Source organism: Cyprinodon variegatus, unplaced genomic scaffold (assembly GCF_000732505.1).
Source record: "Cyprinodon variegatus isolate N-32 unplaced genomic scaffold, C_variegatus-1.0 Scaffold916, whole genome shotgun sequence".
In the NCBI taxonomy this organism is placed as follows: Eukaryota; Metazoa; Chordata; class Actinopteri; order Cyprinodontiformes; family Cyprinodontidae; genus Cyprinodon; species Cyprinodon variegatus.
Window position 1 is genome coordinate 285,188 of NW_015151369.1, and position 17,249 is coordinate 302,436.

General features: G+C 37.2%; 1 protein-coding gene across 2 annotated transcripts in view; it reads right to left on the reverse strand.

Moving 5' to 3' along the window:
- The window catches only part of inpp4a (inositol polyphosphate-4-phosphatase type I A), a 33,127-nt gene that overhangs the window by 6,101 nt on the left and 9,777 nt on the right, over positions 1–17,249 (reverse strand). Inside the window, exons 2-19 of one of the 2 annotated variants that reach the window (XM_015398162.1) lie at positions 13,140–13,366; positions 13,019–13,063; positions 10,761–10,879; positions 10,559–10,675; positions 10,391–10,470; positions 10,164–10,281; positions 9,864–9,954; positions 6,481–6,628; positions 6,260–6,390; positions 4,715–4,819; positions 4,501–4,609; positions 4,384–4,401; positions 4,048–4,234; positions 2,886–3,167; positions 2,642–2,789; positions 2,418–2,447; positions 2,113–2,285; positions 1,141–1,264 (exon numbers count right to left, since the gene is read on the reverse strand). In XM_015398162.1, the coding sequence (XP_015253648.1) occupies positions 1,141–1,264; positions 2,113–2,285; positions 2,418–2,447; positions 2,642–2,789; positions 2,886–3,167; positions 4,048–4,234; positions 4,384–4,401; positions 4,501–4,609; positions 4,715–4,819; positions 6,260–6,390; positions 6,481–6,628; positions 9,864–9,954; positions 10,164–10,281; positions 10,391–10,470; positions 10,559–10,675; positions 10,761–10,879; positions 13,019–13,063; positions 13,140–13,239 (2,125 nt within the window). In that variant the 5' untranslated portion in view covers positions 13,240–13,366. The remainder of the gene's footprint in view (positions 1–1,140; positions 1,265–2,112; positions 2,286–2,417; positions 2,448–2,641; positions 2,790–2,885; positions 3,168–4,047; positions 4,235–4,383; positions 4,402–4,500; positions 4,610–4,714; positions 4,820–6,259; positions 6,391–6,480; positions 6,629–9,863; positions 9,955–10,163; positions 10,282–10,390; positions 10,471–10,558; positions 10,676–10,760; positions 10,880–13,018; positions 13,064–13,139; positions 13,367–17,249) is intronic. The other variant, XM_015398163.1, reaches the window with a different exon arrangement.

Sequence of the window (17,249 nt, forward strand, 5' to 3'; positions counted from 1 at the left end):
ATATATATCTGAACGTATATCTATGCATATGTAAAAACTAAATCCCAATGGATCTTGCATATCCCAATATGCATCAACTTTCTGTATAATAACATAAAAAATAATTGAATTGATCTCAAATTAAGCTTATATTTTGGTTAAAAGTTATGCAGTATTGATTTAACAGCATGATAAGAAATATCCACAGATAATTCAGACTATAGGAGAGAGCAAGATTTTTAGAAGATAACACTAAGGTTAAATGTGTTTTGCTCTGTCTAAACATCCTCTCTGTGTTTTGTAAGTACAATACTTGTCAGGGACCAAGCAGTCAACGCTATACTAAAATATACTCAGCTTAATTAAATTCTTCAATTATTAAAAGTTTTCTACCTCTTTCTATCTCAGAACATGCTGGATAAGGGATTGTCGGCAGAGGGAAGGATTTATAATTTCCAGGATTCATACTTAAAAACGAATGTTTAAACTATATTGTCACTTAGCATATTAGTAGATATAATAGCTCAGATCAAAAAATGCTAACATTAGGAAGGTGCTATCATCATTCCGCTATCATCGTGAAGCAACCCCAACCACATTACAGGGGAATAAAAGATCTTGCCTATTCAGCCAGGCCAACAATTCCCTTTAACGACACCCCTTTCAGAGACATAGACAGGTATGGGGCATTGCAGGCTAACAAAAGAAGCCAAAACAACCCCCATTCCAAAGGGGTGGACCCGTTAGTCTGTTACAATTTGCATATTTTCTAAATAAAAACAAAGGCTTGTTGGGCTCTGCATATAGCCTCAAACTCAACGCTCTTCCTGACATTTTGAATTCAAAAAACTTCCTGGATGGGAAGCGAAATATCTACAAAGTTTCAGTGTCATACACTCAAATCTTCTTCAATTATTTTCCTTTAAGAGAAATGACTAAAACTGTTTTGTATTGTAAGGTAAAACTGACATCTGGCCACAGAGTTCTGGTTATTTCGGTGCACCTCTATTATACAGCCATGTGTCTGACATCTATAGCTGATCAGGGACCATCTCATCATCTGAAATACTTAAAATTCTGTTATTAGAATATGCAATGGGTTACAGAGTAACACATGGAGCATAACAGTGGTGTTCAATCATACTTAAAAAAATTTGTTACCGTAGGTGCTGAGCAGGCTTTCATACTGAACCAACAAGCCGATGGTGTGCAGCTGCCTCAGGAAGCCGGAGTCGCAGAGACAGTTCCTCAGCTTGGGAACAAAGCCGCAGATCAGTGCCGTCAGCTGCAAACAAAACAGCTTACATCATTCATGTTCTCTGTATCAATTTTGCTGTTTAAATGCTTGAATTTTGTTTGCGCATGTATAAATATATTTATTATAGATTGCAGCGATATAATGTTTGCACCTTCAAAGATTCTCCGGCATTTTGGCACACTGAAATGTTTCAGATGATTGAACAAGTTCCAGTGTCAGACAAAGATGGTCAAACAAATACAGAAAGTGTTGTTTTAAAAAACAGATTTGATTTTGGTTAGTGAAAAAACAACAACAATTAAAACTAGCCTGAGCCTATTTAAAAAGAAAAAGCAATGATCCTAATAATTAGGGATGCCTGATAGTATTGGCTTGTTATTGGTGTCGATCAATATTAGCTTTAAAACTGAATGTTAGATATCAGTAATTCCAATAATATACAGTAAGTCACCCATAAAAAAAGGGGAAAAGATTTAGAGATAGAGGCCTTGTAAACAGCAGTCCAAAGGCAGAAAATTGCAAAAAGCTGCAAAGTAGATTTTGGACAGCTTCGGACAGTTGTAAAATAGTTGCAGAAGTTCCAATATTAAGCATCCCAAGTAATAATTAGTTTTACAACCGTTTGCTGCAACAAATGTAATCAAACCTTTTTTTTAAATAACTGATAATAAGAATCAAAGATGCAAAGTGACAGTAAATTACATGTTTATTTATTTCTATACCAGTAGTTTACTGTGGTTGCATACAAAGTTCTTCTAAAAAAAATCCCTGCTTGCAAACAACACTGCTCTGAGGTTATATTTGTCTGGTGATAAAAGTTTCATAATTTAAAACATTTAAGGGACACAAAAGGCATACATAAAAAAAGTTTGTACCGTCTGGCAGAAAACAACATCTCGGCGATACTGCATAGTGAGGCTCATAGCGATAGTGGGGGCGCTGTCCTGCATCAGCAAAAAGACCAAGGCTTTCTTTGCTTTGTCGCTCATCAGAGACACACATTCTGTCAGAGTGGTGAGAAGCGGGTAGAGCACTTCGTTCCATTCGCCTGAAAGAGTTTCATATGATGTTAGAATATTTACCCCAATTTCTAAATATGACCAACTAGGTTTAGACTATTTCTCACATTTTTATACCTATCTTTTTCCACAACAAAACAAAAAAGAAAACACAATCTCACCAGGAGACTTTTTTTCCTCTGGACTGCTTTCTGTAAAAAACAAAAACAAAAAACAGAGAAGCTGATTATTATAAAAATCTTGTTTAACTTAATATTTTATTATAGAGATTAATAGTAAGAAGAGGAGCCCAAGGAAAGGGCGGTGCTGATGTGTCAAGAAGAAGGAAGTGGGCTTTCTCGTTATGCATTAATCTGTGTGCTGCATCGCAGATTCATTACCTTACCTTTCTTAGTGTTATTTGGATCTTCATCTGCAAGTAGAAAGACATCCTCAGAGCTACTGTCGCTTTGGAGTTTGTCTCTCTGCAGCAATCGGTCCACGGCGTGGACCACACACTCATGGCTTTTATCCACATTTAACCAAACCTTCTCCTGCAGGTAAACAAATATTATGGTAAGAAAAAAAACAAACAAACAAGCAAACCAAATTTAAACAGTAAAGAAAAAACTGCAAGTTTATTCACTCACCCACTCTTCCTCGTGTTGGTCTGACTGAGTTGAGGCACGCTTGCTTTTGCTCCTTTCGCTGCCCTCTGGAGGAGCTACATGCCTCGATGGAGAGGTGGCCGGGCGGGAAGGCGAGGGAGGGTGGCGAGAAGGGGAACGGGATGGCGAGCGAGAAGAAGGTGAGAGGGAAGAGGAAGATGGAGATGGGGTGCTTCTTTGAGAGAACTGAGGGCGGGCGGCAGCAAGGGCCACGATGGCTGATGAGAGCATCTTGGAGTCGCAGACTGTCACCAGCTGACGGGTCTGCAACAGGGGATAGAGACACTGAAACAGTATTTTGCAAAAACATGACGCTGATACACATCTCTGATTTAAAGATATTTTATATTTACTGCTACACCTCTAAAGTTTAGGGTTGCTTTCCTGTTTGAAGGGGATTTTTTTACCCAAATCTCACTTCCTTCATAGCTTCTTCCAGAACTGATCTACTTTTTGTTTCATTAAATTTGACAATCTGCTGTGTTGATGAAGGAAAGCATCCCCACGGCATGATGCAGCCAACATCATGTTTCACAATAGGAATGGCTTGTTCTTGTGGTATACGGGCGACCAGTTCCGTTGCAATAATATGGTTTAAGGCAGGACATATTAGAAAAGAAAGAACTGCTGTGACCACAGCCACACAAAATTAACCTGGTACCACAGGAGGACACACACGTCAGCACTACTATGGCGTCTGTTTAGCCAGAATCCACAATTTCATCTTTGAAAAGCAAAAGACACTCTAAGTCTCTCATGGCATCTGCTGACACACTCACTTTGGCTTAAATCAAACTTTGGTAGTTGGGAAGATAGTGTCGCTTCACCATATCAGCTCCAAAAGGTTCTGCTAAGCATCCACCCTTTCCCATAATAGTTTTGATGGGATCAATCCCAAATGAATAGTGTGAAGATTAAACCTGAGTGTTACATATGACCAATGTGTCTTGCCAGGTGAGGCCTATTTAGAGGGACTCACGGTTTCATTTCCTTCCCCTTCATCATTTTTGGCAGCTTTATGTAATTTTCCTTTAACTCTACAGTTATGTGCTACCTTATGTTCATCCATCACATAAAAATCCCAATACATATGATGGCTATTTTAAAGTACAAGTCCTTTCAGTTTCTCTGAGCAATGTTTCACCTTCTCTGATAAGATGGCCAGAGTTCTCTCCATAGCGTTGGCCGAGCGTTCCTTGGCCGCTCTGGACAGGCGTTCGGTGTAGTAACACACTTGCGTCTTAAGAGTGTTAATCTGAGCAATCAGCTCCTTCGCTTTAACAACATCCTGAGGTTGGTAGCTCATTCCTTTGAAGCCAAAGCCAGCAGAACTTTTGGTAAGTGTAGGTTTGTCCACATAAATAGAAAAGGGAAAGAGAGACAGAAACTAAATGGAGGAAGCAATGTGGCTAATGTAAAAAAAAAAAAAAAAAAAACTCTATAAAAATGACCTCATATATCCTTTACTCTAAACCCTTACCTCTCTTCCTCATAGGTGCTGGTTAAATAAAGGACAAAAAATCACATGATGAAAGATTAATGAATAAGCACAGCGACATGGCTATGAAATATTTGTATTCTTTTTCCAATCACTCACTGCTTCCTCGCTTCTTCTAGCTTGTGCAGCAGTTTCCTGAGGCCGCAGCCTTTAAAGCCCTGATGATGTGCTGCAGGAGCCCCTATGGTCACAACGTCGTAAGTCCAATCTAATCAGATGACACAAACCAGTTGAAAAGGGATTCCACTGAAATCAGCTATATTACTAGAAGATGTCCCAGGCTTGTTGAAAAGAACTGTACACATTTAGGTACCATAACCCGTCTCTCCCTGAACTCTCATCCTCTGGATGTGAAGGTTGGTGGGAATGAATTCCAACTTCCTCTCAGCTTTTAAGGTACTGGGTTTGAATGAAGGTCCTGTCAGATACCAAGAGAGAAAAAACAAATATTAAAATTTATGAAAGATCATAAAAAAATTATATATATATATATATATATATATATATATATATTGACACTATAGAAGTATTTTGTTAATCTTAAACATATTTAAAGAATTTGTCACAATAAACCCAATCGTATGGCCAGTGAATTGGTGAGACTCAAGCTAAAAATCTATTTTTTTGTTGAAGAGAGAGAGACAAATCCTAACTTTATTCCTAAATCTTCAAGGCAATAAGGAACAAGTAAAAAAATACTACAAACACAATCGAAGATGAGCTACTTGTAATCTTTTATTAACAAGGAACCAGACGTTAAGGTGGATGAAATATAATTTTAAAAGAAAAGCAGATAAATGGGAGTTGAGCTCAGGTCAGGCTCCTTAGCCGTTCCGTAAATTACCCACTCCCAGGCCTCTGGTCTCACAGTGGGTCCTCCCCACTGTTCTGGTCGGCTCTATCTCTTTCTCCTTTTGAACCTTTGGAGGACATTGAGCTTAGATTTCTATCCCTCAAAACATCCCTACTGCTTGCTCTGGCTTCAGCAAAGCATGTTAGTGAAATAAATGCTCTATCTGTGCATCAAGCCTGTATCAAGTTTTTCCCCAATGAGTCAGGGGTTATTTTGCAACCCAACGCAGCCTTTCTTCCAAAAGTGCTAGGTGCATGCTCTCCTATAGAGCTGGCTGTCTTTTACTCTCCTCTTTTTGCATAAGAAGAACAAAGGGATTTACATGATCTGTGTCCAGTTTGTGTACTGCAAATTTATTGTGTCTTGGACTAAGCAACATGACGCAAAACCAGTGTCAAAGCAACATCTTTCACACTGGATTGTGGATGCTATTGTATTGGCATACTCTAGCAAGGGCCTCCAGCCCACAGCTAGTCTTCGAGCACATTCCACGAGAGGGCTTGCAGCCTCATGGGCACTTTTTAGACGGGTCTCTATTCAGGATGTGCGTGCAGCTGCATACTGGGCTTCCTCCAATACATTTCCTAAATTTTAAGCTGGATTCTGCTTCTGTATGGCACACTTGGTCTTAAGTGCAGGCCCCCTTGGTGTGGTCTCTCATTGACTCGACACGGATGAGTTTTCATTGCAAACAGGTTTAATATCCTTTAAGCTTCTGAGGAGCTCATGCAGTCATAAAGGACAGTTTTTTTTTTAAACTTGACCTTTAGAGTCTAACTTTGCCACATCATCTTGACACTTTTAAGTTAGACTCAACTGAATTGTTCAGGAAGGATAGTAAAAAAGTCACACTTTAGATGTGAGACCAGTTAAACCTTAATGACTTTTAAAGGAAACTGCAGGGTTTTTAATGTATGTTGAAGATTTGTATCTCATTGTAAAACCATCTACAATCTCTTACGCCTAGTCCCATCTGTTCTATGCAGAGATAATTCTGTTTCTTACCTTTGTATTCATGCAGGTCACTTATGGTCTCCTGGTATGTGAGGATGATGGTTTGATACTGAGTGATGATCTGCCTCCTGAGATTCTCCCGGCATGGAGCGAGCTCACCCAGCTCCTCCAGCTCACACACCCTATGGATCGAAAACACATGCTGTAACAATCAGAACATTCAGCAAAGTCACAGAACATCTATAAAGCTGTCTTTGGTCCGTTAAAAATACCTGACAGCGTCCTCCTCCAGTAGCAGTTTGACGAACTGACGAGGAATATGCAAGGAGAGGACACTTTCAGCCATCTGCTCCAGCACACGCAAGTGGTTTCCATCCGTCGTTGGGAAACGATATGTCCGTGACATGACTCCTCCAAAAACTTAGACACACGGGAATAGACAATGAAAGTCTGAGGATCTCAGTTAGTAAGATCAAAAGATTAGTATGAAACAACAGAGAGGTCATGTAGGTAGGTTGAGGAGAGGTTAGAGTATAGTAAGGCTACTGTATAAAACCATATTCTGAGCTTTTAACGTATTACAGAGCGCTGTCCAATCCATCATCTAAACATGGAAAGAGTTTGGCAATACTGCAAACCAAGAAAGAGATGGGTGACGATCTAAGTTGAGAGGCTTGTTAAAAGAAAATCCTTTACCAGAGAAGCTGCTAATGGGTCCATGGTAACTCTAGAAGAGCTGCAGAGATCTGTAGCTCGGGTGCAAAAATGTGCAGAGAGGACAACTACACTGAAAAAACTGACCTTTTGGTGCAGTAAATTATATTAGAGTATTCGTCATAATTTCTACTCTGTATTTTTAAGCTTCAGTAAAAATTAGTACAATTAAATCTTTTTTAATACATAAATTTTGGGGAAAGAGTAAGTTTTACTTAGATTTCCCTATACTATTCAAATGTTTAATAGCAGTATGTACATAAACCTAAAAATACTACTACTGCTACCTTTAAACTTTGCTCTAAAAATGTAGCATTTTAAACGCACGGTGCATGCGCACTGTAACTCACAGCAGGACTGATTCTGCTCTGAGTCCAGACGTTACAGGGTCACACACAGAGCAAGAGGTAGTCGTGCCGACAGTCATTTTGGCAGGGTGCAACAGTGCTGCACAAGCCTGCTCGCTGGTCATAGGACTGATATATGTCCTGAACATCATACTCCCACCCTGCGCTCTACTTTTGCAGTCTCCCAAAAACATTTCCAGGAGTTGGATGGACTTAAATTGTCCCCAAAAGCAAACACCCTGAAGTTGAAGTTGCTTTTCTTTGTTTCTTTTTCTTTTTGTTTTTTTATTTGGCAAAAAATAACAGATACCTTTATTCAAATATCTAGTAGAGATTTTATTCTTCAATCAGAATGGTTAGACAGTTTAAGCTGTTCATTTTTAATTGTTTTGATTTGGTTTCATTAAATTGCATTCTTAAAAGTCCACAAGTCTGGACAACTGGTTTAAATGTTGAAATTGCACTTTTTCAGTGTGGAGGTTTGTAAGATTTTTATCGCATATTTGAGTAGTACTACAGTATATTGCCAGATCTATGTTGGATGTGGTGTATATGAAAAACTGTATTTGTTGTTTACAAGTCATACCAACCTTATCTTTTTTTCGGTACAAATTCTAATGCAGTGCAACATAATGCACTTTTACTATTAATCCTATATTTGTACATGCTTTTTTCATTTAAATAGAGGCATACATAATCTTTACACCACATCTCAAAGTTTAAGTGGCTGTTTTTGTTCTGACCCTCGCCCAAAAGTTGTTCTAAGCATGTTTGTGTAAGTTAAATATTCTTCATCTTACATATAAGTATATTTCTGTAACGAATGTTGAAACTTTCAGTTTCAGTAGGTTGTAAATTTAATATTGGATATTTGATAAGTACAATTCCACTAAGAGGGTTACTCAGTGTGAAAGTGGGTAGCACTGCTGCCTTGCAGCAAGAAGGTTCCAGGTTCAATTCCCGGCCCAGGGTCTCTATGCATGGAGTTTGCATGTTCTTCCTGAGCATGGGTGGGTTCTCTCCGGGTACTCCGGCTTCCTCCCACAGTCCAAAAACATGACTGTTAGGTTAATTGGCTTCTCTAAATTCTCCTTAGGTGTGAGTGTGCTTGAGTGTTTTTTTGTCTCTGTGTTGCCCTGCGACAGACTGGTGACCTCTCACCCATCGACAGCTGGAGATAGGCACCAGCACCTCTTGCTGGAAATATATGGCAATTTAATACAATAGGGGTATTTACTTCTTTGTTAAACTGTTTGAAATGAAAAATAAACTGTTTGATGTATATTCAATGTATAGTCTATTGGTTAATTTTATTTGGTAACATTTATCACAAGAAAACTAGCAATGAATACCTAATATTAGTGAGTAACGTAACATAATGCAACACAGTAAATCAATATCTCAAGCACAAGAAAATAATCAATATCTACTTAATTACTTCATAACAGTAAATACTACAGGGATATAAGATTTACTTAAAAATTTGAATAAAATGCTGTTTGTGCCTATGAACAAACAAACACACTTTACTTAATTTGTTTAACTGAATCTAACTTACAACTTGGATGTAATTAAGTAAATGTTACTTAACATATTCACAACTGTTATGTCGTATGGAAAGTTAAATTCACTTGATACTGCCAAGTGAGTGTTAATTGATATTGCAGCATTAAATTTTGCTGCATCAAAATACTTAAAATATATTTTTAAGTAAATCTTATGAGTTGCTTTTATCAGTGTATAAGTAATGCATTGTAGAGATGTGGCTTGTAAGGAGTAGTGGCCTCATTGTTAAAGTTTTGAAAGATAGTCCATTGAATTCCTCCACTGTTTGATACAAGCTAATTATGGACAATTGGTCTAATGTTATGTTCCAGTTGTACTTGGAAGTCATAAATGCTAAACCACAGAGCAGCAAACTTGAATTGAAAGTCAAAACACCAATTCAGAATGCTGGGGCATACATTACTTTGCATCAATAAGGCTTGTACTCATATCAACAGCAGTCCAACCTAATAACATTGGTTGTTTGTAGCAGCTGTTTATGTTCTGCATGTAGCATTAGGTCAGACATTTGTGAACTACTTTTTAGTACTTAGAAGACTATATGTCCATACACTGTTTAAAAGAGGAGAATAAAGTATAGAACGGTAAATCTTCATCGTTACTTGAGCCTCCTTGTTCTGAGTTCCAAGGTAAATCTAATGCACCATAAGTGTATTCTTGTATTACAATGGCCCAGTCAGTGCCCAAACTTTAATACAACTTAGACTCAAAAGAATGACTTAGAAACAGCTGCTTTAAGACTTTCTAAGCAATCTGACTGATCTTGAGTAATAGGAGAAGGAAAAACAACATTAGCAACAATGTCAGTCTCTGGATGTGCCAGGCCAACAGACACCGACCTCAAAAGTATTGTTTCAGAGCCTGAATATAGATATGCTTTATTTTGCCTCATATCCATAAGTATGTACAATTCTTTGTTTGACCAGCACATAAGATTCCCCCCAAAAATTAAACCTTGGGGCTTGAATGTGACAAAATGAGAACATGTTCCATCATGGTGAAATCTTCACAAATATAAAGACACTCACCTGCTTTTAATATTGGATCCTTACATAAAGACGAAGATTTTGACTTAATACTTGTGGATCCAGTCAAGCTTTCATCGACAGGAAGAACCATCTAACAGAACGAAAACAAGGACAGTTCAAAGGAAGCCATTGGCATTGATATCAAAACATAATAAGTCACATCTTAATAAGGAATCGACATAATCATCAAAACTTCACCATACTGACTCTCAATAATTGTTTTCCTAAACAGTCTCCAGGGAGGCATTATTCTATTATACTAAAAAGAAAAGAAAAAAAAACTTGCTTTGCCCATCTTACCCTTCCATTGACTGTGTCTCCCCTCTGTAATCTTGCAACTGGTGTCCTTTGTTCCCGCTTCTCCTCTATTTGCCAGGCGATTACTGTGATGTTGCCCACACGCTCATTCTCTGCTGACCTGACACACAAACACACACACCTTGATATCCCGGTGGATCCAAACAGATTTCACATTGGCTTCTAAATGATCACTTTGCATCCTATATCTTGATATTTCTCTCTGTCACCTTAAAGTCAAATGCAGCCTGTGGTGTTTGTCCTGCAGCAGCTCCTTTACAGAAAACATGGATGAACCAAGCATGTACATCTGTTGTGAGAGAAAATGAACAAAGGTTTACCAAGGATAAAAACATATCATGAAGGTATTTGCATTCAGGCTTTCTTTTAGACATTACCGTGCCCTGTGATCGGTCCTTTACATCATAGACAGAGAGTTTTATCTGGGTCTGCTGAGTGATGAGAGAGTCCTGGAAGAATGCTATGCTGCTCAGGTAGATGGGGTTACTGGTGGCCTGAGGAGACATGGCGATAGGGAGAAAGGTGAACAGTAGGTTTTATACAATATTAAGGAATTAGGAAGAAGCGTATTTCATTTACCTCTATGATTTCAGTTTGGGCGTGTTTAGTCCAGAAGGCCTGTGGTGGAGTGGTGCAGCTGACAGCTACAAAGCTGGTTGGCTTGCGGTCCAGAGAGGGCGTAACCAGCTCACTGCAGGCTGAAGCAACATAAGAGATTACCAGTACTAGGATTTAAATGCTTGGGTGGCATATAATCCCTGCAGGGAGGAAATCATACACAGCAATTCTGAGTTGTTGGTGCTTTATTAGCACAAGTTCTTACATAACTGTTTTTTTGTGATAGTAATGTGACTGTATTGTTTTCTCCTGTTCTTAAACTGACACTCCACAGCCAGTCCAGGTTCACTGAATTACAGCTAGCTGTTCATTTAGGACAGAAATCTGTTTTAATATTGATTAAGGTTACTTGGTTTCCTTTTTATTCTTGATTACATATATGTATTTCTTAGAGCTTTTAAAAGATACTATGTTCTTTTCCTGGTTGAATGTGTTTCATACTGATTTGTATCTGTAACTTACTTTTATAGTTTTATTATTTTGTTTTTTTAACTGAATCCAGGTACATATTGCATTACATGACCTGTCTCAGCATAAAGTCTGTCAAGGTAAAAACAAACACAAAATAGCATCATAGATGGGGGAGACTGTGATTGTTCATCATTTCAGTATTTACTGTATCAGTTTTATATTTGGTCTCACATGGTGGTTGTCAAAGCTAGGAAATCCACATTTAATAAAAAAAACAATGTTTTGGTGGTTGCAAAGGGATTTTTTTTTTTTTACCGACAGCAAACTCTGTTTGGGATTAATACAGTACAGTACTTTTGCTTTTTTTGTTGTACAACCCTTTGATGTGTCTTGTCACTGAAAAATGCTATATAAATAAACTTGCCTTGCCTTCATATGCCTTAGCAGAGTGCAATGCCATAAGAATTACGCACATATTACATTGAGATAGTACATTGAGCCTAAAGCTATTTACTCTAGTGTAAGGTAAACGAAAAGCTAATGGTGACTGTATGGTACGCCATGTTAATATGTAATAAAAACCAACTTTCTTTCACTAAAGGTATAACACTAATATAATGTTGAAATGTATGTTTTCTCATATTCTTGTTACATTTGATTACGAAAATATATGACCAATAGAGTCCTTCTGCTAACTACTAGCCTCAATGTTAAACCAAGCCTAAAGAGACTAGGTGTCCCTTAGCATTTAACTGTTCCCTAAGAATAGTCACAGAAGGCCATGAATCAATTAATTAAAATTTAATTGATTGGTAATTGAGAAATGACTGAATGAAATATCAATCTACCAAATAATATTTTATTTAATTAATTGATTTGCATTGTGAATTGCTTTCAACACATTCAAATTGTTCTAAATGAGTCTTTAAGTCTTTATTTGTCATTGTTCCTTAAAGGTACAATGAAATTTTAGCAGTTCAAAACAATATAAAACAAAACACTGCATGCAAATAATGCCATAAAAAGAAAATAAATATCATTAAAAAAGCTATAAAAGGACTTTGCAGTTACAGAAGAATATATATACACAAGAATATTAACACAGAGATTGCAGTGTAATTTCTACATGATATAATATGATTTTCTGTAGTTACAATGTATATGGGGATTTCAGGGCAGCAACAGCTCTAACAATGAAGCTGTTTTTCTGTCTGAGTCTAGTCAAAAGCTACTTTGACCTCATTCCAATCACTTCAAGATAAACTTTGGTTCTCAAACATAAAATCTATCGATTTTATGTCTTCATGATTTTATTAATAAGGTTTTTCAACCATTTGTTGTCCTAACACCCAGCAAGTTGGCCGTTTGTTCACAGTACAATGTATGACAGACCAACTGGGGTCGGCATTGACTGTAAAGTTAGTGCATAACATTCAGTAGTATGTCATTCCTGTATGGTCGTTAAAAATAACAAGAGTCAGCAGAAAGAGCAATGGATATGCCACAAAAGATTTTTACTTCCAAAGACTCTTACAGCAGGTAGAAATTTTAACGATATATCCAGCTCATTGGGGACATAATAAAGGGCTCATTAAAACTTTGCACTGTTTCTATAATCTTGGATGGATGAATGGATGGAAGAAAAGACTATATTTTAAATAATGGCATAGTTATTAATTATTTTTGGTGGTAGACTCATTTACCCAGGAACAAAGACATTGCAGGTTTAAACATATAGAGTGTTATATTTAAGAAAAAATTATGAACACAAAATAAATAAAATACATATTTGATATTTATGAACATACCCACGCTAAACTCCAGGACTGGTTCATCTGGATCCTGGCTGGTGCCTGTGAAGTAGACAAAAATACAAAAGATGAGCAATGTTTCATTTGGTGGTTACCATGGTACCGGTTACGTAGCTACCTGAGAGAGCAAGCCCCATCATCTCAGCAGACAGATCAAAGGTGTTGGCCCGGTAGACAGACCAAGGCCGATGGCGGGGGCTGCGCTCCTTCCCAGACATGGTGGCCTTACAGCAGGTCACAGGTGGGATTTAAGAGGAAAGAGCTTTAATAGCAGACTCAGGGACTAATAGTAGTTTGTTCTTTGTTGCTTTCTACTTTATTCTCAGGCGTTTGATTGTGAAAAATCTGGAAGAAAAAGACAATAGAAATTATAGCCCACACTGATTTTATTAGAACATGTAGGCACAAAAATAACTCCTGCTGTTTATGTCGTTAAGAGTAACAAGCAGGATGCTTTCTTCCAAGCCGAACAAAACTAGTTCTTGGATTTGGAGAGTGTTAATATATGCAGCGAGATGAACCTCTCTGTGAAAGTGAGACTTTCACACAGCTGTAGGCTATAAAAGCTCTGCACACATCTTTTACATCTACATCTTTCCCTTATGCTATAAATGTGTAATGATATGGAAAATCTTCGTCCCCTTAAAGATCCTGTTTTTTCCTTAAGCATTTTATATTATTAAAAAAAATATATGAAAAAGATAACATGAGTAGATACCACAATGTAAATACAATTACAAGCTACACACAGACCTAATTACTGCCAGACAGAAAAATTCTCATACTTGTTTGACAAAATGAAGTATGCCACAAGATTTTAAAAAGAGTTACATCACCCCTTCATCTAAATAAATTTAACAGTTTAAGGTCAGTGTGGAAAGGTTACAAACCATCTCTAAGGCTTGTGGGCCCTGATCTTTAGATGGTTTGTGCATCTTAACATTTGAGCAGCAATCTTTGTAGAACTCCCTTAACACGCCCACTTATTACACACAAGAAATAAATAAATGCACCTGGTAATTTAGTGCCCCTTATTTGGAATCGTTAAAGACCAGGGGTCCATTTCAATAATCAGGTTTAACAAATTCAGATTCAAATCCACACTTCTAAATTGATCTAGCCTAAAGTCAGGAACTCTGAGTGTTTGGTTTCATAGCAGCTTTTATGAATTAGTTCAATCAATTTTAACTAAGTCCACTCAGAGTTAGGCACCTGTGTAACAACTATGAAAAGCCATAAGTGGAGCACCAATTCAACAAGTCAACATGACAACAGGGAAAAGGAAGGGTCTATTCCACGCCACTGGAGCTACAGATTTGAATGCAGAAATGCAAAAAAATAAAATAATTAGGAGAATGGTTTAAAAGACAGAGAAACAGTGCTACAGCTACAAAGGAGAGGAAAGTGGTGAAGGACAAGAATGTAGCTCAAGTTAATGCATTTATTTATATGAAGTGGCTATGGTAGGCCGTTTTTACATTTACTAAAGCACTCCTCTCTGTTGTTCCATTTGTAGATCACTAAAATAAGATTCTTCCTGATAAATTACATTTTTGTAGCGGAAACTGAATTTAAGAAAGTAAAAAAAAAAAGAATTATACTAGTAAGAATACATTTTTATGTATCTAGTTTACACATTTTAAATGGCCATTTTAAAATTTATCTTGACTAAAAAAAGTGTTTATGATAACTGAAAAACATTTTTTCAAAGTTAAAATAATACAAATGCTGACCAGTAATATTAGGAATATGGAGAGACAAAATTAATTTATAGACATACAAAATGTTTATAATAGATGTTGAGAATTATCATTTAGAAAACTAATTTTTTTTCTTTCACATATCAGGAATACATATTTCGAAAACTATTACATATCAAAACGGCTTGCCATACTGTTGATAAAACGTTACCAGATTATTTCTTGAATGGTAATAGATCAATGCATCTATTAAGGGAAAATTTTCTTGCAGCAGGTGAAAATGAAGTCTAAAGACATTGTTCTAATATATAGAATCTGCGCATCATCTCATTTGTCCCTCCTCACGTTGATTCAGTCTTTTTTTACACAGTAAAGTGGCTGTTTGCAGCCACACTTTGGATGTTATCATCCCAATCAATGGCTGTTATAAGCGTCTATCAGTCCCATAGAATGGCTCGTTAGGTTATCAGCGAGTTAATTTTTAATCCTAACCTTAAAGTTGTTCATTTTCCCCCGCAGAATTAATGAATCTATTTATGTGTAATCTAAAAATAATTTAAGTAGTTCTTCATGCACTGTAAATATAACTAAATGAAATATCAACAAACCAAACACAAGGAATCTCATGCCCTGTCAACTGAGTTGTAGAATACTCTCCCTAATAATATTTAATTCTCTGTGAAAAAGTGCAGATTCTTTAAACAGACATGCAATGTTTGTTTTTAAAACCTAATGAATGATTTAAATATTTTTTCATGCACAAAACTACGACAAAATACCTACTAAATAGGGAAATAAAACAGCGTGATTGGCTGTAAGGAGAGTGCAGAGGGTGGGGGTGGGGGTGGGGGCGACACTCTGAATTTACTGAAGAAAACCTGCTACCGACCAGGTTAGCTCTGGAGAGAATGTTACCACGGTGACTGAAACAGAGGTTTAGGAAACTCTCTTTGTTAAACAGAAAATTCAGAGTTTCCCTGATTTCAGGTTTAGATAACAGACCCCAGGCCACAAATAGAGAAACCAAGTTATTCCAAGAAAGTATCAAAGACTTATTTAAGATATCATTAAGAAGCATCTTAAGAACTACAGGCCACATTGTGGTGACACAGTTAGTCTCAGTGTTCATGTTTCATCATTTTAAATTAAGAAAGGAAAAAACTGAAATCTGTCGATCGAGGTGAAGCTATTGACCTAAACAAAATAATCATAACAATACAAAAGCTAGTTTCCATTAAAAAAGAAAATAGCATAAACAAAATATCAGGATGATTTGATCCCAAAGCCTTTTAGTAAAATATTCTGCATATTTGCCTTGTTCGTTTTTGACATAAAGGTCAAGCAAACTTAGATTAAGCATAAATCAGTCTGGACCAACACTATCTTTGAACAGCCTCCGTAAAATGAAGGTTGTGTTGGCTTAATAAAACTTTGGACTTAAATCAAACTGAAGCTGTACCTGGATGTTAAACAGGATGTCCATGTGTAACAGTGTAATAACCCTCTTAAGTGAAATCACTCCTGCAAAGGATTGTGTGTACATTTTCCGGAACAAAGCAAGTAAAAACAGAATGCAAATCACACCAGCACTCCATGCAGTTTGCTCCTGAATGATGGCACAGCCAGTTATTACCTTCAGTTGGCAGCTGCTCTCCCTCACAGTGAGTTTGAATGTTTGTTTTTTATTGTTATGAGATCATTATCCATTAATTGCTTTTTACTGGGATTATATTTATCTCACTAAGAAATTAGATTATCCAAAGCATTCAAGAGTGACAATAAAACGCAACAAAACCAAAGCAGCAGAAATCCATTGAGGCAATCCAACTTTCAGGATCTGTTTTTAGAACCATTTGCCTCCAATATGTCAGAGGAACAATAAAAACCATTGAACATAAAAGGGTCTAAACCCCCAACATTTAGCCTCTGTAATAACTGAGTGTAACTGAAAATTACAGAAGACGCATAAAAACCTCACAAAAAATTCAAATATTTTCACCCGTAGAAGGATTCCAAAATCATCTATTTATGATAAGTTAATGCAGTTCACTCACACAGAGACCACAGTTCAAAGTAAAAACAATTGGATTCTGCGTTCTCCTAGAAAACTGCAGCCGATGAAGCAAGCAGTGCTGCACATAAGGCAGCTCATTGGGAGCAGGAAACTAAAGCTGTGCCAAGTGGGCCATAACAGGAGAGCTGGCTCAGAGCTCCATACTCCTCATCATATTTCACCATTAACTAACAACAGCTAACAGCTTCAATGTCTTACCTAACAAATCCACAAACTATCTGTTTAAATTTCCATGATTCCAAGACTTCCNCATCCATCCATCCATCCATCCATCCATCCATCCATCCATCCATCCATCCATCCATCCATCCATCCATCCATCCATCCATCCATTGTCTGACACTCTTTATCCTGAGTGCCGTCGCGAGGGGTGCTGGGGCCTCTCTCCAGCTGTCATTCCAAGACTTTTTTTTATCAATTAAGAAAAATGTTTGCTGTTTTTTGAGTTCACATT